The sequence below is a fragment of the Triturus cristatus genome, chromosome 9 (genome assembly GCF_964204655.1).
Source record: "Triturus cristatus chromosome 9, aTriCri1.1, whole genome shotgun sequence".
In the NCBI taxonomy this organism is placed as follows: domain Eukaryota; kingdom Metazoa; phylum Chordata; class Amphibia; order Caudata; family Salamandridae; genus Triturus; species Triturus cristatus.
The window spans coordinates 559,312,907-559,335,301 of NC_140592.1; the positions used below are offsets into that span (position 1 = coordinate 559,312,907).

Here is a 22,395-nt window from a genome sequence, read left to right on the forward strand (position 1 = left end):
GGCAGTTCAACAACAGCGGCCTTTGGTGACTGTGTGGAGTCGGACTACCGGAGCGGTCCGAATATCGGCCTACATTTCGCTGTGGTCGTTCCTACCACTGAGCGGAGCGGAACGAGAGCATGCCCAAGGTGGCAATTCCAAGATTCTCCGGTGATTGCCTCAGCCTTCGCCGGTGAGCTGCCCGGACGCCGCCCGTAACTCGTCCCGATTCTTGCGGGCTGCTCCCGGATTTTCGCGGGCGCTGGTCCGTGGTGGGGATGACTGTTGCCCGTGACCACACACCGGATACATATTTTTGCCTGCCCCCGGTGCCCTGTTTCCAGTGACAAGGAACTTGAGGCGCGTGTTCCTGGGTCCCGGTCCCAATCTGGGTTGGACCTACCCGGCGGCCATCTTGATAGGACGAAGTCCACCATCCTGTACACTGGGTCGCAGCAAGATTGGGAGTGTGCGACTATGAGGAGCGTAGCGGAGTGAGCGCCGGGAGCTGTACTGGGGTACGGTGACCTTCTCGAAGCTATCGGTGCCCTTCATTCTACCTTGGTTTACGGCGCTTGGGTGCTGGGGAGTAAGCTTGATGGTGTGGCATCAGCGTCGGACCAGTTGCGGCCTGCCTGTCCCCAGGTACGCAGGGACTTCCTACACTGCACACAGGAGGACAGTGTTGTGGCCGCCCCTGTGAATAGTGACCGGCTGGAAACTCCGGACAGTATACTAACGTGTGATCGGCTGGCTGTGGGTTTGGTCTGTTCCGGAGGTTTTGTACCTGAGTGGGGGGTGGTGGCCTTGTCCCGTGCGCAGCCTCCGGCGATCCAGGCATTATTCAAGCAACGGTCGCCTGCTCTGGCTGATTCCGCCTTCCTGGACCTTGTGTGCAGTGCAGATCCTGTGGCAGCACTGGGAAAGACGACCCTCCGTAATGCTGACTGTGTCGCTGTTCAGAGACTTCCACCCCACCTGTGTGTGTCGCTTCCTGGTCTTTTTCGGACGCTCCTCTTCCTTGTAACATTGGACATGGCACTGGGTCGATGGGTCTGCATGGGTAGATTTGCGAAGAGTGGCCAAGGATAGGGCTGATCCTTCAGAGGTGGTCATCTACTAGGCGGGCGGGCTCGGGGGTTGCGTGCTCTCACGGCATAACTGTTAGTGTAATAGGTGCGTAATGTTCCCCATTTTTCCTTGACATGGTCGATTTTGTGTTGTTTATTGTTTGCTTTGGGGGGAAGCATATGGTGCGGGAGGGAGAAGCCGGAGGCATGTTTTGAAGGCCCTCCTCCAGTTTATTAATACTCTCTCTACCCCCCGTCTGGTGGGGTTTCTTTTCCTACTCCTTTTTCTCTGTTTCTTCTATATTTCGGGTCTGGTTCCGGGGCGACAGGCACACTGCTGGGGGGGGGGCCGTACTCATCTGCAGAGGTGCAGGGTGGGGGGTTGGGGGAGGGGATTCGTCAGTCTTTAACCTCTTTTTCCATGGCCTCCTTTTTCTTCTCTTATTCTTCTTTGTCTTTCTTTTCTGGGATCAGCATTGTAGAACTCCTTCGTTGTTAATCATTGCCTTTTCCTGTGTGCTGCAATTCCGTGGTGTTTTCCGGGTCTCAGGGCAGGGGACTGCAGGCGCAAATGGCCGTGATTTTCCTTCACATCCTGAACTTCCTGTTTCAGCGCCATTGATTAGATAGATTGCTGTCTATTGTTTACGTTTATTATTCTGCCTGCCATCTTTCGCTGCTGGGAAACTGTTCGGCACCTGATCCTCCATCCCCCCTTATTATAAAATGTAAACCTTTTGTATCCTGATCTCCTCCTTGGACTGTTCAGTGACCGAGAGTATGCTAGCGTGGAGAATCTGCTTCCCGAGGTGCTGTCTGTGATAAAATTGTTTTCTGTTACTCTGACTGCTTAGCGGCCGGCCCCGGGGGTTGTAGGCCCGTACGTGTCATTGATTGAAATGTCAATAAAGGTTTTTCAAAAAAAAAAATAATAAAAAAAAATAAAAGGAGAGACAAATAGATACCTAATTAGTGACTGATTTGTACAAAGTGAAACCAGAACCCCTAGATAAATCGCAGCTTCCCTGCTTACCTTGTATGATCTTAAGCAAATATTCTATTTCACTCAAATTACTTTTTCTTCATTATTGCGTATGAAAGCACTTTCAAATGTATGAGCTCGGAATACCAGGTGTACAAAAACCTATTGTGTTTGATTTATTAGACTGTAACGTTGCTCTATAATACTCGGGCCACATAAGGGTTCACATTGACAACTGTTTTGCCTCTTGGTTCACTAATAATGCTACTGCCAGTGTGGGGACAAGGGTTCACATTGACAACTGTTTTGCCTCTTGGTTCACTAATAATGCTACTGCCAGTGTGGGGACCGAGGCAGGAATGTTCATGTTTAAAAACTACCACTTTGAATAAGTACTTCTCAGTGCAAGGGTATAATGTGACATATTATTGTTAAAGGTTCCACATGTTAAAGATGTACACTTTTTAGAATTTTGAACAGAGTATCATATTTATGTCATGATGTTTGATGAAATTACACAGCAAACAGTTTCAGGGCTCGCCTCTTACACGGGTTCTAAGAGCCAAGTCAGACCCTTCGCTCAGTTCTCCCAGTTTATTTGTTGGCTCGCCCACCTCTATGGTTACTTCATTATCATTGGATTTCGAGCGATATCCTTCCTCTAATCTATCGCCGCTTTAAAAAAGAGCGGGGCTGCCGTTGCCCTTTTAAGAAAGACGGTTGTCCCTGTGAGGAAGTTCGGAGAGCAGAGCATTGTGGGTTTAGGGTGTGGAGTTTAGAAGAGAGATGAGAAGGAAGAAGTAAGTTAGAGTAAAAGAGAAGAGCCCCTTTCGAAATCTTAAGTGAAACATTCATTGACGACCGGAGGCCTTGAACAGTGGAGAAGATACTGACTCGGATCTGTCCAAAACACTTCTTGTCCCTGCATAGAGAGAGAGTGTGAAGTGAAGTACTAGGAAGTAAATTTACAATTATTATACTGAACGTTGGAGGCCAAGCTGGGGGCTGAGTAAGACTTACGAGTTACTGGTTGAATTCTGCTCTTCCCCGCTGTGACTGTAACGGCAACTATCCCTGTTCTGGTACGTAGGGGATCATCAGACAAAGCGCTTCCCTGACATCCTGTTCGTGCATTATTTTGGAATCGTAACCACAGACAGCAAAGTGAATTGATAAAGCTTCACAATGAGGTGAGTTCTACATCAACCGTTCGTGTGCACTGCACTGGTGCCCTATGTAAGTTCACTTCCCTTTTTACTTACATGCTTTTTCATGGACTTTAATCCTCAGCTTCAGATGTAGCCTGCCCCGTGTACTGACAGGATGCTGCATACCTAGAGTGTTGTATACTGTTTTTACGGCAGCCTGGTTAACCAGTTCTGTTACATGCACGGGTTTTGGTGATTTTAGGTGGGTACTTGATAGTTTTAATGGCTTCTCTATAGTTTTGTCAGCGTTGTCAAAAAGCTTAATCACAGATATTACCAGTTTCTTGACGACATCAGTGAGCTGAAGGCTTTGTGGGTACAAGTACAACAGTTATCCGGCACTCAACTCATCTTTTTAATCAGGAGAGTTTAAAGGTTCTTTCCTTCCAATGGAGAGACCTTTTTGGGCTTGTTTAATTTGAAGTGCTGTCCCGAGTCGTTTGAGAGTCCAAGCAGACATATGAAACGCATTGTTGAGTATTTTCGTTTACTGCCTGCCACTTCAGCCACAATAGTTGTGGCCGTTAGTGCTTTGACCTCCATCTACATTGGAATACGGGGGTTAGGAGGCATATCACGAGTTGCGCTGGCTTAGCGCAGTGCGTCTTAAATTTTGTATTTGAGGGATGTAAAGTTCATGCATACAATTTATAATCTACCAGAGGTAATTTGTGCTATTGGCATTTGATGAACTAACCTGGAGAAATTTCGAGTTAACTTAGATGTATGGTTCAGCGCAACTCTGCACGACATGGTGTCTGTTTCCTTCTCATTCTTCTTCCCGCCGTAAATGACTTCTTGGTTAGCACGATCCACGCCCTCAGCAGGCTGCTTATCGTCCTTGTATGGTATGATCCGGCCTGTGGCCCTGGAGGCTAGTTGGAAACCAATGAGACCTGTGGAATCTTGTCTCGGGTCTCCCGAAGGCAATCCGCTGAACACACTTTTCAGAAGTTTCTCTAAAACTAATTGGCCTACTTCCCTCCATCTTTTTTCTGAAATAAACCCCAAATTGTTTTTTTTCCCGCTTCGACACCCTCTCTTTAGTTCTCTTGTTTGGTTACGATGAAGCAGAAATTATAAGCTTGGAAGAATTACTTCCCCACATAAAAGCAAGTAGGCTGACTTCTTTGAGTAGACTTGGTGAATGGCATTGAAACTTATTGGCTAATTGAGCAGTTCTCTGGACAAAGCTACGTCAGTCTGAGTGCTTGACCAACTGCTGCACTTAAGACCTAACCCTTGTCACTCACTCAAACTGGAGACGATTGGACCATATATAATCAACAGGTGAATAAAAAAACGATAAAATTATCAAAATATACAAAATTAAATTTATTCTCAAATATAAAAACAATACAATAATTGACATTATATCTGACAATCACATAGACAATACATAATTACAATAGACTCACAAAAGCATAAACAATAAATAGTAAAAGAAAGAGAGTGTAAAACAGACAAACAAAATAAGTCATTAGAATTTACATATCCGTGGTTGAACACTACTTCTGGCGTGGAACTTGGTGTTTTTATAATTTGCAACTCGTTCTAACGCCTGTGTTCACTGATTATGTGGTTAAAAAGGCGTCGACGCGTTTCGATGGGTTTAAAATATTTCCATCTTTATCAAGACAAAATGATGGACTCTCTTGAGTTGATTAAAAAGGCTTTTTAACAAATATTTTAAACCCATCGAAACGTGTCAACGCCTTTTTAACCACATAATCCGTGAACACAGGCGTTAGAACGTGTTGAAACTTATAAAAACACCAAGTTCCACGCCAGAAGTAGTGTTATACCACGGATATGTAAATTCTAATGACTTATTTTGTTTGTCTGTTTTACACTCTCTTTCTTTTACTATTTATTGTTTATGCTTTTGTGAGTCTATTGTAATTATGTATTGTCTATGTGATTGTCAGATATAATGTCAATTATTGTATTGTTTTTATATTTGAGAATAAATTTAATTTTGTATATTTTGATAATTTTATCGTTTTTTTATTCACCTGTTGATTATATATGGTCCAATCGTCTCCAGTTTGAGTGAGTGACAAGGGTTAGGTCTTAAGTGCAGCAGTTGGTCAAGCACTCAGACTGACGTAGCTTTGTCCAGAGGATTTTTTCTTTTCTTTATACTGAATAGTGCCCTACTCCTTTGGTTCTGAAGGGGCCCCTCTTCTTTCTTGATAATTGAGCAGTTCTGCCTGCCCCACAAGTTATAGAGGGTGGTATATATTGTTGCCGTCTCCTTCCTGCGTAACTAACTTGATTTTCTGTCCCTTTAATGTAGGTGTTTTCATTTTATCATAATTTGTCACACATAGATTCGCATAACAGCTTCTAGAGTAATCGGAACGCTTTATAAAGCTGCTTAAATAAGGTGGCAGTGTTACCACTTTTTCTTAGAAAATAAGATTTAATTTTCATGTGTTTTAGTTAGCATTCCCAGGCTTCAGTTGGCATGGCTAGGCTAGCCAGCCTACCTTGACATTCGTTTAATAGTGACAGAAAATGTGGCTTTTAAAATAATAGGAATAGCAAAAATAAATTTCCCAGGTGCATGTTTCTCTTATGTGTTTTTTCCTTTTCAGAAAATAAGCAATATATAATACGTTACATGATAGTGTTTATTTGCTGAGCTGATATGCATACATTTTGTATTTCTGGAGAAGGAAGCCAGGAGCAGAATGATCCCGGTAGTTGCAACATATTGAAAACTATTGGCACAATTCTGCTTTCAGCAGTTGCACTGTGTATTGTTTTATTTTGTTGCATAAATATCACGGTACTTGTTTATGCGTGAACGTATGTGTTCCTAAATGTATGTTATTTGATGTATCGTATTTTCTAGTTTTACTATTGATCTATGTAAAATATACTTTTTAGTACTGCCCTAAGAAGCAATATCCCACTATGTCGAGAGCGTGCCTTTCGCTCTGAAACCTAAAAAATGTGCCCTTGTTGGGAGATGTGCCAGATGATTTGCTCATTTTTAGGTCTCGCCTGGCGTAGGCTGCGCGCATGCGCAGTCTCGCTGGCGAGATTTAGTGTTAACAGGGTGTTTTCTGTAAGGGGCTTTAAGCCCTGCCCCTCTGTTCCATTGGCCGGCGTCACCGTTTATGTTAAACGGTGGCCAGCCATTGGAACAGAGGTGTCAATGACGTTTTTGCTTGGCTTTTCGAGCCGTCCCAATTGGACGGACTCACTTGCTTTGTGTTGGTCGCAAAAGGTTTCTTATCTTTATGGGGCCAAACACATGGCCCCATACAGACAAGAAACCTTTTGGCAGGCGAGGCCGTCCAAGTGGCTCGGCAGAAAAAGCCGAGCAAATACGTCATGGCGTGCGCTTGTTTTCCACGTAACCCTCTATTGGCCCGGCAAAGCCTGGGGTCCAGGGAAGGTGGTCTGGCATAGCTTTGCGCACGACCGCTGGGCCAGGAGTCAGCTGAGAAGAAAAGGCAATCCTGCTTCGAAACAGTGGCAGCACTCAGTCTCGTGATCCCAGCGAACGTTACACCTCTTCTCGTCAGGAGACAGGTTACGGTCCCTGCCCATCAACTCGTCGAGTAGCTGAGCGGCTGACAACATAATTCAGCCCGCATACTCAAGCTGTTTGTGTACCTGAAGCCTTTATGCCTGAAACACAAGACGGTCCCTTCCCTGGAATGGTGGCACAAGTGGCGTTGACGCTGACAGAGGACTAATAAGTTGTGCAAAATAACGGGGCCATTTTGAAGTTGTACTGTGACTACATGATTTTTCGGAGCCTTAAGGGATGTTAACCATATCAAACTTGTTTCATACTCATAATATTTGTGGTATCTTTTTGAATGCAACTACATGTATATTTTAGAATACTACAAATCACAGGCCCATGAAGATGTTCCACAAAAAATAGCATTTTATTTCAGATAGCTATTGAACGGATCAAAAAGTAAACTAATTATTTGACGGAGATTCAGTTAATAGGGGGCGGCGCTTAGTGCGATTGCCGTTCGGCGGCGGCACATTTCTTCTCCCAGAATGCAACTGTATTTAGAAGTCCGTTGCTAGTAAACACGAGCAGAGTACGCTAGAGCGCGCATCTCAGTGTACAAGTAGGTAAGCTCCCCTCCTATTGGTGTGACGTTTATGGCTTTTCCTAAACCCAACTAACGCAGTCACCTTCTAGAACCGCCCAAAAATACGGTTCTCTGTTAAAGAACTATCTTGATAATTTAGCGTCTGACCCCCCCCGTCCACAACGCTTGACCCCCCTGTCCACAACGCCTGACCCCCCCGTGTCCACAACTAGACCCCCCTGTGTCCACGACTGACCCCCCCGTGTCCACAATGACTGACCCCCCCCCCCCGTCCACCACGCCTGCCCCCCCCTTTCCAATACTCAAGGATTAGGAAGGTGGGTGCCTCGACGTGCTACAACCCCCGCGGATCCTGGTAGGTGGGAGCGTCCATCATTTTCGGCTCCGAGTCCCAAGACCCCTTGAGCCCAGGCGTGGACCCCCGTGTCCTGACATGGACCCCGGTGCCCTGGCGTGGTTCTCCGTGCCGTAACATGCTCGGGCATGGACCCCGATGCCCAGGCGTGGAGCCCGGTGCCCAGGTGTGGACCCCGGTGCCCTGGCATGCTCGGGCATGGACGTCGATGCCCAGGCCTGGACAGACCCCAGGTGCACTGACATGCCCGGGCATGGACGCATGGTGACTGACCACCGCGGGCACTCCGCCAGGAGGTGTCCGAGAGGCACAGACATCCCCCGGTTGGACACAATCCTAGCAAGGGCCGTTGGGCATGAGAAGGCATGCTTCACGGGGCCACGCTTTGAATGGGCACAGTACAACCCTGGCAATGGCATGAGTGAATGGCACGCAGATGTGCCTGACCTTGGCACGCCAACTGCATTTCACTGCTGGGAAGCCTGCAAGCATGAAGTTAGGTGGTATAGACACGTGCCTAACTGGTGACTGCAGACCTAACTTCCAATCTCAGCATCATTGTTTCACCTAATTGTGTGACCCTGGGCAGATCATTTTGTCCTCATATAAACTATCATCTTAGTGCCAAACCATGAGAGGCGCTTGGAGACAGGCTGACGGCAGTGGCACGAGTTATATCAAATTTAAAAAGAACAAACTGAGCCCAGATTTTATTGTGATCTGTGCGCGCGGATATTGCGTTAAATGACGCGTCAGACGCACAGGCCCACTAACGATTGTCCTGTATGAGAAAATTAAACACAAAACCAAGCATCGTAACATCTCTCACCTTCTAGTTACCTGTGTCCCAGTCAAAATGCCATGAAAAGACATGAGGAGTCATTCTACTGATTGTCCGGCCTGGATAGCAGACGCCTATCTCACCCTCATGACTCATGCCGGACACTTTAAATCTTATCCAGATGGAGGTATCCCACAATCCTCTCTGCCCAGGTCTGTCTGACTCGCACAGTGATTCATTCAAAACCTTAATCACGAGTCTTCAATTTCTGACATGAGAGGTGTTCCAGCAGTCTAGGCTGTAGAATCCCTCCTCAAACTTGTCCATTGTCATCATGTCGAACAGCTCAGTGGGTTTTACTCCTGCTGCTGGTATTGGCACTTAATCCACTGGTCACAGGTTGGATTCTGACATGATCAGCAATGTCTTTCATCCCTAGCAAGTTGACAAACGGAGAACTAGTGAGACCGTAGTGTAAATAGTGCAGTGGCAGTGATGTCAGCTCGGATGTGAAGTGTTCTTTTTGTCTGTAGTTGCAGGCGTTGGCGTCGGCACCCCGGAAACCGGGTCTTATCTTTCAACATCGTACATTAACTGCGTGCCCGAGAGACTCCAAGAGCCAGAGAAAGCGGGCAGAAGACGGCGAAAGGAAAAACATGTAGGAAAACAGTGAATATGAGAGAGAGCAGAAATTAATAACAAAACTCCAAGCGTGCGATAAAGAGACAAAGTGTACGGAGGTGGAAGAAAGAGGCATGAGGTGGAATCAAGACAAGGCAGCCTCGGTGTTCATGAGCTAGAGACAGGAAGTGTAGAGTGGTGGAAGAAAGAGGCGTGAGGTGGAATAAAAGCTAGGGAACCCCAGCATTCGGCAGGGCCAGCAATGGGTCCTTAAGGAAACCTTTTTATGCATTTAAAAAAAGGAGCGTTCTATGCTATTTGAATAGTAAATAGATAATTTGCTTGCTGTTGTAAAATAATTGCCTGCAACCAAAAATAAACGAGCAGTGAAAATGCAATAGATCTCGCCTTTGATTAAGTTAAAGCCATTTGCTTTGCTAATGGTATTGTATAGCAAAGCAAATGGCTTTAACTTAATGAAAGGCGAGACCTATTGCAATTTAATGCTTGTTTGTGAATGAAGTCTCTACGTTAGTATGCCTAATGATTTATACTGAGACCTTTCATGCCATTTGACCAGTGCGGAGTACTTTATTCTGTCTATTTGATGTGTACCTCACTTTTCTTGCCTTACGAGCTGAGCAATCTGTCATTGTGCTTTGTTAATTTAGGATCAATTCTGTTATAGAACAGGCAAACACCTTATGACACAGCATGTCGCGTTCTAACTTCAATACATATCTACTACCTACAACCCTGCGAGCGGCAGCGTGACCTAGGCAGTGCTTTAAATGGAAAAAAATAAGTGCAGGTACTCACACAAAAAAAAGTAGTGGATTGGGGGCGGAGTTTGGGGCGGGACAAGGGGCGGGGCTATGTTTTCCAATAAATGGCACATTGACGAATCGGTACTAGTGCTGCAGTTTTTTTTTTTTTTTAAAGCATGAATGCATTGATGTAATCTAGAGGGCCGGGATTTTGTTTCATGCAAATGCCTCTCATTTAAATGGTTGATGGGCAAAGATTTGCGCGCGATTAAAACAATGGGCATACTAACAAACTGTGTCCCTGAACAATGAGGCCCACGCTCGCGCCAATCAGGTTTTTTTTGTCACCTTCAGACCCACTCTGAAAGGGACACTGCAGCGATACTCGACCTTTCACTCCATAGATGCACACGCAGCTCTGTGAGCTACTGAAGGTAAGCTGCTCTGCTGGCGCTTTTGAACCAGCGCAGCCCAGGCTTCAGCTTGGTTTGAAAGGCGCTTTAACCCATTGTAGGCTGTGCAGAAAGACCTACCAAGGATGGAGCACTAGAGAACAAATCAAGGGTCTTGGCTCCAATCAGTAAGGCTGAGCCTCCAATAATAAATCAACAGAAATTGCCAATAGTGATACTGTTTTAAATATACCTTTCCAGGTGTATAGAAGAGAAATTCTGTAACACCAAAAGCCAGATTTTGCTTATTTTTCATTGAAATTTAACATCCTTTTCATTTTTGTTACATGTCAAATAATTATTTTTTGAAAATGCAGCACAACTTTATCAACACACGCACAATAAAATACCTTTAATATCAATGTTCAACAAACATCATGTCTCTCTTACAAACTCCCACAATCCACTCACATGTCCAATACTCCAAACAATTATCACCCACACTGATCAGCAACCATCCATACAACACAACCGCAGCCTGGTCTCAGAATCTACTTTCGAATACTTAAACAACACCAGGGGCAGCTACCAAACATAGCTAAGGTTTAAATACAATAAATCATACTGTGCAATACCAAGGCTGTACGATAAACTCTTTGCTATTTTTATCTCAAAATTACATTGCACAGGAGATAACCTAAATTAGATGACCGACGATTGTTTGACATCAAACAACAAAACAAAAGGTCGACGCGTTTCGAGCCCACTTCTTGGGGAGCTCTCTTCAGGACCAAAATAACTGAAATAAAAGGGAAAAATTCCTTATTACCACAATGTACAATCGTTTGTACCACTAAATCAACCATAACACACCTATCAGTAGAAGCCTGCTTACATCTGCCAGCAGTGCAATACACATCACTGTTCAGTGTCTCATTATGATCGTGAAATATCTGAAGGGCAAAATCATATAAAATAAGAATGAAAGAAAATGAAACATGTCCCTCTATGAAAAAAGTCATTATCTGTGTTTTTTGACATCAGATAGTACTTACAAGGAAAAGCGGGAATGATCACTAGTCCATTCACTTGTGGCTCATATCAAAGAAAACATGTCACCGAACTGTTGGAAAAATGAGTAAACACGAGTGTTGGAACAGTCCATAGTTGTCATTATGCAACTCGTTGTTAGGAAGTTTAGTTTATTCGTTCTTTACCTTGACTTCTATCGTTAACGTTTTAACATGGCATCAACTTGAGTAACATGAAGCGGCACAGTCAACCACTTCGCCGTCGTTGTGCAGACTTCTGTAGAGAAAAAGAAGTCGTTTTTAGCGTGGCTAAAAAGGGGTTCACAAGAGTTAACTGTCTGTTTGTGTAGCCGTGAGTACAATACACTGAACACCCGTCAGAGGTGAGCGAGAAGCCTCCCAGATATAAAACGCTTTTCTAACGTCTTAAGCACCCAACTTTCACGTAGCCACGAGCGCTCTACAAGCGCCATTAAATTCTCACATAACTGATGTAGATATATTCATACCTTTTAATTACGGCAGCCTTCTTTTTTTAGTAAACTTCCTTAGTCAATGATCTCGCTGTAATGGAATTGAACATCCTCGGGAAGACCCGGAAATATAATGATCAAAAGATGCGACCGTTTGCATTGTGGGACCATCCAAAGGCCTCATGGGAGTTGTAGTTTGCATACACCGATCAATCGGAAATGAATCACCAACTTATTGAAAGAAGTTTACCATGTGTTGTTTTATCTGCGTTTTAATCAGAGAAGAATAGGAGAAAATAAAAATCAGGGGGATTTAAATGCCAATTCACATATCCATCGAGAGAAGCGAGTGTTATCATAAATAACCTCACTGTCTTAGTTAAGAAGCCGCTGGTAAACGATAGGATTATAGTATTACTAATAAAATAAGGTCGATTGCTGTTTAACTTGCCAAAATACCGGCATTTCTGATGTCCATTACTCATTTTCCATTTTTAGATGAGTCACTTCTTATTAATAAATTTATGATCTTTTGATAGAAGGTGCCGATTGTCACGATTTCTTCATGTGAAAAACCGATACACTGATCCTGTGAGTTTTTAGCTGGTTAATAATCATGTGACATCCTAGAACAGTGGTTCCCAAACTTTTGACTCCTGAGGACCCCCGCTGACTCACCACTGGAAGGCGGGGACCCCCAGTAATTTGTATGATTTAAATTTCAAACATTAAAAGAGTAATTCGAAAAAATAAACACACATGTGCACGCAAAAACAAATTCTCGAATTACTAAGGATTTTAGTATTTTATATTGAAAGAGTTTGCAAAAAATGGGAAAATGTAATGGGAAGGTTGGTGCTGCATCTCTGTGATTAACTTTTACATAGTTAGTTTTATTTCACAGTACAAGGCTCCTGCCAGGGTCAGAGGGGAAACCCAAAGCAGCCCAGGCAAGTGTTTTCAGACCAGTCCCCATACAGTGCACACTAAGTGCAGTGAGTGGCCTCTGCCCCCAAGAAAAGTTAGGAATCAATGGTGCATTCTACAACACATTTATCATTATATATTGAATTGTATTAGCTTTTAAATATTAGTAAATGATGACCTTAATATGCACCAGGATACAACAGTCTTTGTTGGAGTTCTTCAATGATTCCCTTATTGTCACCCTTCAACAGTGCCTCTCATCTCTCCATAGCACATCTGTCACATTTATTTCATTTGTTTTATAGCATCTCTCATACCATTGTAGGATGACAGAGCACTTTACATCACACACATATAGAGACAATGAATCATATGTGTAAATCAGTGTAGAGAAAATGTTACATAATGCAAAGGGGACTACAAGGTGTAGGATTCACATGTCATTCATTCTGGTAGGCATTTTTAAAGAGTGCTTGTATGGAAAAGCACAAACTCAGGATTCGGAACATAACACAGTGCTTAGCATTGACTTTAACAATAAAAATGTATTTCCACCCAAATAAACCCGTTTAGCAGCATCAGGATAATGAAAGACTGGAAATACATATGTTACTAACTTGTACCGTGCAGTGTGTAAGCAGCTCTTTGATGACAGTTTATAGGTCACTGTGCTAGATTATGATTGTCTCTTATGAGCTGCAGAGAAACAAAAGAATCTCTGTGACAAAAGCAGTAACCAACTGACTTATGCCCATACAATTCTGTTTTTAAAATGCATGATATGCGTTCTTTGCAACAGGCATATTAACCCTCTGTGCTACATTAGATAAGTGAAAGCTGCCACTGGACAAAACTTTCATCTCTCTCCAGCAGGTACATTAATCACTGGTGTTATCTTGACACTTTTATTATTGCTCGAAAACTGCTAATTCTACAAGGAACTTGGCAGTGCTTTTAAAACTGCTGCCTGGGGACCCCCTGGGCATGTGTCACGGACCCCTGGGGGTCCACGGACCCCAGTTTGGGAAACACTGTCCTAGAATATTTTACAGTTTGTACAATTCTGGAAGTTTGTTTAGGCCATTGATTGTCGTGTTGAACTTCAGAATAAGCATGGCATAAGCAAGGATGGAGCACAGCACCAACCGCATCAAAACCGGGCCGTTATGAGTACTGGTACTCTCCTTTCCAGAGGAAAGGTCCCGGTACTCAAGGGGAGAAAATATAAAAGTGCCGGTACTGGCCCATTTAAAGCACTGGACCTAGGCTGAATTTTGTTAAAAGCAAAATAAGTACGTGTCTCTTTCCCCCCGCCCTCATCCATCCAAGCTTATGAAAGATATACAACGGCGAGCATGTTTTAATACAAAAAGGTTCCTAAAGCTCAGGGCAGCTAGTATTGATCAGCTAAACTGCAGAGGGGAGTGAGTCTGTGGGGTCAGGCTAAGGATCTAGAGATAAGACGGGCACATACATTTTCTAAATTCAGTTGAAAGAATGGGAACAAACTGGGCCCATGATTCTAAAAAGGAGGCACGTCCCGGTGTCCGCGCATAGAGAGTTAATTCAGTCGCAGAAGAAACAATATTTTGTGGAGCAGAGAAGTGTGTTCCAGTGTCTTATCCGTGCCCCAAAGCGAAAGTATTACTTGGTGAGCCTCATTCAATGCTAGCGCAATCTGTCTCCCCATGATGGCGCGCAAGGGTACATCAGAGGATTTGGGAGCCCAAATAGAGTGTATGCTGGATATCGTTGGATGGTGGTGTTAAAAGCTACGTCAATGTCGTCCAAGACCTGATCCCAGTATCTAGTGAGCTTGGGAGAATGCCATAAAAATGGAGTAAAGTTCTAGCTCTGCTACAGCCCCTCCAACAAACCCCAGAGAGGCCCGTGCTCCACCCACGGAGCCTCATTGGTGTATAGTACCAATAGGAAACGGTTTTGTAAGCAGTTTCAGTGCTGACCATTGAGTGGGCTGTGTGGTGCACCCGGTAATGTATATCGTCCCATTTTTTTGGGGCAGAAAGGGATTGGCCTGTCTCGGCCTCCCACCTCCGTTGGCTCGGGGACCTGGACTGCAGTTCACCCTTCCCCAATAGTGCATAGATCTCGGATATTAAGTGTTTGTCGTCTGTCTTGAGGAACAGCTATTTCTCAAACGGGGTCATTGGTCGCACCCGCGCCATGTCATATCTGCGGCCCCATTACCCAGTGACGCAATTGCACGTATGTGACTTGGTCAGCATCGGTAAGGGAGTAATCAGTTTTGAGCTGGCCGAAAGGGAGAAGTCCCTCATGGTCAATCCACCTACGAAACTCGCACTGAGACATACTGGGTGGAGAGTCCAGGTTGGCAAAGAGATGAGTCATTGAGGAGGGGAAGGTGGTCAAGCCAGACTTGTTTGCAACAGCATCCCAAATCTTAAAGACCGCACTTGTTACTGGCGAGGAGTATAGGCCCCGGGGAAGCCACACCTCCCTTCATATCTGTGTGCCTGCCGTCACCTGGTCCATAAACGCCTAGTGTTTCTCAGAGAGCAGTCTATTTCATTCCCCAGGAACCTCAGCTGGGCAGCTTGATAGTCTTGAAATAACTGGAACGGCAAGCCCTCCCTCGGCTTTTGAGCTGCGAATAAGGTGTTTATAAAGGTGGGATTTTTTTTTCCACCCCATATAGATTTGTTAATAGCCAATTGAAGGGAGTGAATTGTTTAGGGGAGGCAGAGGTAGAGTTGGAACAGATAGAGAATGCGGGGGAGTACATACATCTTAACTGCCGCCACCCTCCCAATCCATGAAAGGCATAGGCTTTTCCATACGGCTAGCTCTTTATAAATCTGAGTGGTGAAGGAAGTGTAATTGACGGTTACCATCTTGAGTAAGGTCCGCCTCAGGTAAATGCCCAGATAAGGAATACCCTCTGCAGACCATTCAAAGGCAAACTGTGGTCTCAAAGTTTGTTCATTTGGAGGAGCGACCAAGAGGTTCAGGATCTGCGATTTCTGCATGTTCACCTCGAACCCAGAGAACGAGTCAAATGTCTGAAGCTATGAGACTAAAGCTGGGAGAGAGGGTCAAGTGCTCCAAAACTGAGATAATGACGTTGTCTGCATAGAGACTGAACAGGTGGTGGTCAGACCCTAACGCAATCCCCATCACTACAGGGTTGTCCCGCAGTCGTTGTGCCAAGGGCTACAAATACAGAGAGGAAAGAAGCGGCGCGGCGACAGTGGGCCACCCTGGCGTGTTGTGTGACGTATAGAAAAATGACAGGATGTGTTCCATTAACCCTGACTGAAGCTCGGGGTGCATTATAAATACTCCAAATCCATTTCCGGAATCTGTCACCACAGCCAGACCGTTTCAGCGTTTCGAAAAGGTAGGAGCGATGTACCTGGTTAAACGCCTTTTCAGCGTCTATGGATAGTAGTAAAGCTTCTTTGAGTGACCAGTGTATTTTGTCTATAAAATGGCATATACTCTTAGTGTTATTCCCTTACTGGCGAGAGAGAATGAAACCTCATTGGTCCGGGTCGATAAGACCCGGCAAACGATTGGGACGATATGCTAGAACACTCGAAAAGAGTTTTGCTTCATTATCTATTAATATGGGCCAGTATGACCTGCAGTGTGTTGGATCCTTGCCCTGCTTGGGGATTACCGATATAGAGGACTCCAGCATAGAATCTGTCAAAAAGAGTTGGAAAGTCGAGTGAGCAAGGGAGCCAGGACTGAGCAGAAGGTTTTATAGAACGAAGCGTTGAAGCCATCCCGGCCGGGGGACTTTAGAGGCTTTAGGCGAGCAATCGGCGAGATCACTTCTCTACGTGGCTAGGGTGGTCCAAGGTGCTAGCCTCTTGAGGCAGAGGAGTGAGGTTAACATTGCTAAGATTGCTTGCTGTTTCAACAACTGGGCCCAATGCAGGCGCATATAGTGAAGCATAATAGTTCTGAAAGGCCGTGAGGATGCCTGTGGCATCTCTCGCTTCAGTGTTGGAGTTGGTGCAGATAACTTTCACTGAGCCAGCGTGCACTTTGCTGCGAAGCCTATGAGCTAACATCTGAACCCATCAATTGTTACCCAGGTAGCATTTGTGCTTAAAGCACAGCATGGTGAATTCTGCTCTGTCAAGTGCAAACCTTTTGTGCTGCAACCGGACCTTCTACAGATGCAAGGCGTTCCAGTCCTCTTGTGAATAGCTTCCAGTACAAAGACCTTTCTCTCAAGTTCCATACACTTGTCCCAACTCTTAGGGTTTACTGCCGCAGAGGGAGCGATAAGCTCTCCTCTGTCAAACATTTTTAGGGCTTCTCAGGAGGCAGAGAGGACGGTCGCCTCGTTGTCATTTAAGAAAGAATAATCTGCAATTACCATCCAAATCTTATCTTTCGTAGGTTGGGACTGCAGCATGGTATCGCAGTCGCCAGTGCGATCGCCGGGCGGGTGATGTGGGCATCTGTAGTTTCATAGTAATGGTGGCGTGATCTGAATGAGAGCACGGTTCAATGGTGACGTCAGTGACACAATCTAGTAGCAATGGGGTAGCTTAGAAATGGTCAATTCGCTCATCTGTCTTGTGTGCAGCAGAAAAGAATGTGTAATCCCTGACATAGGGATGTGTTTGACGCCATATATCATGTAGTCCACAGTCGGCGAGTCACCTGAAGTCCTCCGATGAATAGGCTCCAGTCTGAACGGAATGCAGCCCAGACCGGTCCAAGTCAAAGTTCATCACCAGATTCCAGTCTTCTCCCAGCCACTATGGACGCTTCCGGGAACTGAAGGACAGTAGCCAGTGATTCGGTTAGTAGCTCTCTTGCCATTTATTAGGAGCGTAAACATGTGCCAGGGTAAAATAAAAAGAGCCTTTCTGTACGTGGGGTGTTAGAAAAAGGCAGCCCTTGATCTCTGCAGTCATGGCCAAATCCCCAACTACCCCCCCCAACCCCGGTGAAGAGCCTGAAAAGAATAGTAACCTCACCACAATTAGTAGGACCAGTATTGCGGTAGGAACCTTCAGGACTTCATTCTATTTTTTTTTCTTTTTTTTAACAGATTTTATTGGTTTCCTTTACAGCAAACAATCATGAGCCATGAACTAGCTCTAGGGGATATGGTTACACGCCCCGACTAAATGACATTCAGCAGCTAACATGCAAGCAATAAGGTTCAATATATCAACGGACCCTGGTGCATTTCAATGTCAGCACAAACTCATTGACAACAAGGAGGAGACCCGGGTCTTCGTGGGGGATCGAATGGAACCATGCACTCCCCACATAACATCAGTCCAACATTCCGGTCGGAGTTCCGAATAACACCTATGCCCATAGGTGGAGGCAAATGAAACCTAAATGTGAACCTCAACTCCCCCCTCCCCACCCCCCTAGGTGTGTCACTAAGGTGCAGATCTTGGAAGAGCTAGGGGAATTGTGATCCCTTTCGGGGCAACTCTAGGGGGTGAGGGGCAATGTAAGGGGAGACAGATAGGCCCAGGTCCAGCTCCCCGACCCTCCCCGGGGAGTGAAACCAATGCGGACACCAGTACTACCAGCGGGCTAATCTGCCCCGCCGCTGGACCAATCGCAGGTGCATAGTCATCCGTATTGTCAGAGGTTTTTAGTGCCACTATGAGTAGTTCCCAAGCTCTTGCCCTAGCCATCGCCTTATCACTCCCCGTGCGGTTCGCAATCCGCAGCCGAATCACTCCCTCACACTCAGCTCATTTTAAGAGGTCTGCCTTCCACTGAGCAGTACTAGGAGCCCGCTGGTCTTTCCAGTGGATAGTAATTTTCCTTTTGGCCAGTAGGAAGCCAAGGTCGACAAATTTTAATAGTAATTTTATTTTTGGAGGTGTGAGGAAACCAGTGTAGAATGCAGTGAGCCATGGAGGGGTCCAAGTCCTGGTCAGTTATATCCGCTAGCAGTGCTGTCACTTCCTCCCAATAACTATCCAACACCGGGCACCCCCACAGCATGTGTCTGAAATCTGCGTAATCTGCCATGCATCTCTGGCAAGTCTCAGGGTGGGTCGGAAAGTATTCATGCAGCATCGTGAGATACGCCCTGTGAAGTATATGGAAGTGTATTAACTGGAACCGCGCATTCCGCGTGCTTTTCCAGGCCCTCTCTACTAGTGTGTCCCATGCCTTATCGGGGATAGCAGTCTCCAGGTCCTCTTCCCACTTAAGTTTCAAAGCGGAGAGAGAGGGTAAGGATTCCAACGTCATATGTCGATATAAGCATGTCACCGCCTTGTACGTATATATCTCACACGGAGGGGCCAAAGGGAAGAACAATTCTACAAAATAGAAAACTTCTATCCTATATGACTTCCTTATCATAAAATATAGGGTAGCATTATAGGAGGATGCCTAGTCTTGAAAAGGGAGAGGGAAAAGGAACAAATGAGCACAACCCAGTTGTGGACGAAAACCCTCACTCACCCGAGGGCGACATGCTTAATCATTGGGTTTCTCCAACACACGGGGACTGCAAGGTACCCTGTGTGGGCTACAACTTTACCCAAGGGGGAAGGAGCAGGAGTGCAAAGCACGTGTTGGTTCTACCAGCTCGATATGGTAAGGAGGGGCAGAGTGCTAAAGAATAGGTGAAAAGAATGTGTGTTAAAAACTACCTACTTGGGGGTAACAACTTTATTCTTCCTTCCTAAGTGGTAGTGGTTAAAATGCAAGTGAGTGTAGGGTTATAGATATATACCCTCTTCAGTGATCAACATGTTTCTGCCATAGCGACAATAATGTTCAGGGCATTCATCAGGATCAAACAACAGTCACTCTGCTATATCAGGTGTTAAAATAAAATGTGATACTTGGGCCTTTATTTCTTGACCATCACACGCATATGTAGATCAATATGATCGGTCAGAAGGCTCTAAGTGTAATATTGGCTCCCTCCCGAGTACTGAAGAGGAAACCGTGAGTTTGTACTAGAATAGCAGACATGGTGAGATACTCGGTAGAAGGTTGAGTTGGCACATACATCTTACACGTAGAGCCTTCTGTTTTGTTTTTTCTTGAAAAGCTATCCTGGCTGATGAGGGCTGAAAGCCTGAAACCGGTCCTAGGATGCTTGTTTCCAGTCCAGGGAGGACCTGGCCTGGCAGTTCAGGCTGGACTGTTCCCATTGGGCGCAGGGTCAAGACTGATTTGCATATGGCTGGGTCCGAGCTGGAATGGCTAGCAAAAAAACGATCGATTTAGACCCAGATCTCTGTACTGGGGTGAAAGTATGATATTGTTCTGCATTCTGTCCATCAACTGTTCTTTTTGCATTTGTCACCCTAAGTGGGGGAAGCGCCGATCAACACTTGGGAGTCCGCTGGGCGCCTGGACAAATGGATGTTGGGGGAAGGCTTTTTCCAAGGGTGGACGACTATGTCCAGTGTGGGCCCACCTAGTCCAGTCACTCACCGGACACTGGGTAGGTGTTCCTCAATGCCACTTCAGCTCCATCCAGTGAATCAATGCTGCTGCTCAGTGCAGCTGCCTCTTGGAACGAATGGCCCACAGCCGGTGGGTCACACTGTTAGGATGAAGGGCCCTTAGTTTGCCCCAAGGGCCTTCACTAGGCAGGGCGCTGCAGTAATGGGCAGGACAAAAGGCTCCACACTCTATCTCCGTTCCTGCGGGAAGCCCCAGTACTAGTCCCTCTTAATCCATGGACTCACCAGAGCGCAGTATAGGGCAGTTCAATCGCAGCGAGGTCTGCTGTCGCTCTGCAGCTCCACCAGGACCATCACCACAGCAGTCTGGGCAGCCTCTTCAATTCTCAGAGGGTCCGCCGTTCAGGGGCCCTTCTGCTGGGCAAGAAAACTCTATGGGCCAGGCGATGCAGAGATAGGGAGTGTGGGGATCCGAGTGTCGCTTCCGTCCCTCCATGCCTTCTTAAGTCTCTGTCACGGGCCTGGGGAAATCCAGTCCCTGGCTCACCTCAGGCCTCAACCGCAGCAGTGTCAGTGGGCCTATCCGCGCTGTCAGTCAGGCTGCCTCTTCTTAAATGCAGCTCTGTCAACTGGCGGGCGGGTACCGCCTGTCTGGGCTGTGCAAAAGGTCAGGGAGTGCTGCCAGCCCGATCCACCCTCTTCCCCAGATCCACCACTTCCACGCGTCTCAGGTCACTCAGATATGCTAATTTCAGGGTTGTTGCCCCCTCCGTCCATGGTGCCCCGGGAGTCAGGGAGCCCTGTGCATCTGTCTAGAGTGACTATTTTGATGGGTGGGCGCTTTATTCTGTGTTGTGTGGGTGGCAACGACGGAGCTCGGTTCAGCCGATCTGCTTTGTTTATTTATACTTGGACTTTGCTTGACTTTTGAACTGAGCAGGTCTATCTCTTTTTTCCTTAACAAAACAATTACTTGATTTAAAGGTTGACCATATGCTGATACCTCTCTCATTTGTATTGGGGCTTTATTGATGTTGATTTGAATAAGAAGTTTTAAAAAAAATCTGTTTATTGGTATTTCCAAACGAAATGTTGAGACCTTGCTACAAAAGAGCAATATAACAGTTACAGAACTTACATTCATGCTGTCAAGCATAAATTGGTACATTTAATGATAGGTAGCGAGTCACCAAGGTAATACACCCTAACAATTCGATGGGGTTGATTATTACCATTAAGTCCACTAGGCAGTCTGAGTTATTGACAGATTGATGATGCAGATATTGTCTTAGCGGTTCCCATATGTCTCGTGGTCGAGATGTTGAGGGCAGTTCCTGTACATACAACGCTAGGTTCTCATTACAATACACCATGTCCTTGACCCAAATTTTTGTAGTTGGGGCTATAACACTTTCCCAATGCAATGCCACACGTCGCATGGCTAACAAAAGTGCAATGCGCCCAAACCTGTCCGTCGCCCCCCTCCCCCCACCAGCTGTGGCATAAAACATAGCAAACAAATTTTAGGCGTACATTGTAATATAACCCCCATCATTTCTTTTATATGCTGCAGTACATCCTCCCAGAACAACTTTACTCGTCTGCATTCCCATGCAAGGTGCAGAAAGTCAGAGTGGCCACAGCGATTACAGTTACTTGTGTCTCTATGGCCTTATCTATGCAGCCTGGCAGGCGTGTAGTAAATCTGATGAATGTATTTAAAATGTATAATTCGCAGATTGCCGTTAGGTGTGAGGGAACCAGTCCGGCTGCAAATATGCTCACAATCTTTGTCTAGCAGTGGAGGAGTCAAACACTCGATTCCACCGAGCTAGGCTTCTGTCCGGCGCTAGAATCCTCTCTCCCCTTACCTCCTTATATAATTTAGTAACCAGCTTACGTCGAGACGGCGTTACTAGCAGCATTTGCAGAGCACGCAGTGTTGGTGGTTCATCTGGATATGTGCAGTACTGAGCCCTGATTGCGCGCCACAGTCTGTAAGTGGTAAAAGTGAACAGTAGCGGGGGTCTCGTTATGTAAGATAGATGTTCCTCCGTAAGAAAGTGTCCATCTGGATATACATCACTCATGGACACGAGACCCACTTCCCGCAGGGCCTTAATGGGGCCCTCTTCTCGTGTTACAGATAGGGCCGGGTGATGTGCTAGGGGAAGTGCCGGTGCATAAATAGGAAGTTTGTTAGTAATTTTGCCTATTGCTTTCCACGCTCCTATAGTCATGTCTAATGTGTTAATTTCTGTTCGAGGTGTTCCCCTATGAGTGTGTGTAAGAACCCCAGCTAGCGGGACCAG

The 22,395-nt window shown here is 45.7% G+C and overlaps 1 protein-coding gene across 1 annotated transcript in view; it reads left to right on the forward strand.

The window, feature by feature from the left end:
• The first annotated feature begins 2,808 nt into the window (after positions 1–2,808).
• VASP (vasodilator stimulated phosphoprotein) overlaps positions 2,809–22,395 on the forward strand; it is a 1,088,669-nt gene continuing 1,069,082 nt past the window's right edge. The window contains exon 1 of the mRNA XM_085625566.1: positions 2,809–3,221. Coding sequence (XP_085481692.1) covers positions 3,217–3,221 — 5 coding nt within the window. The 5' untranslated portion in view covers positions 2,809–3,216. The remainder of the gene's footprint in view (positions 3,222–22,395) is intronic.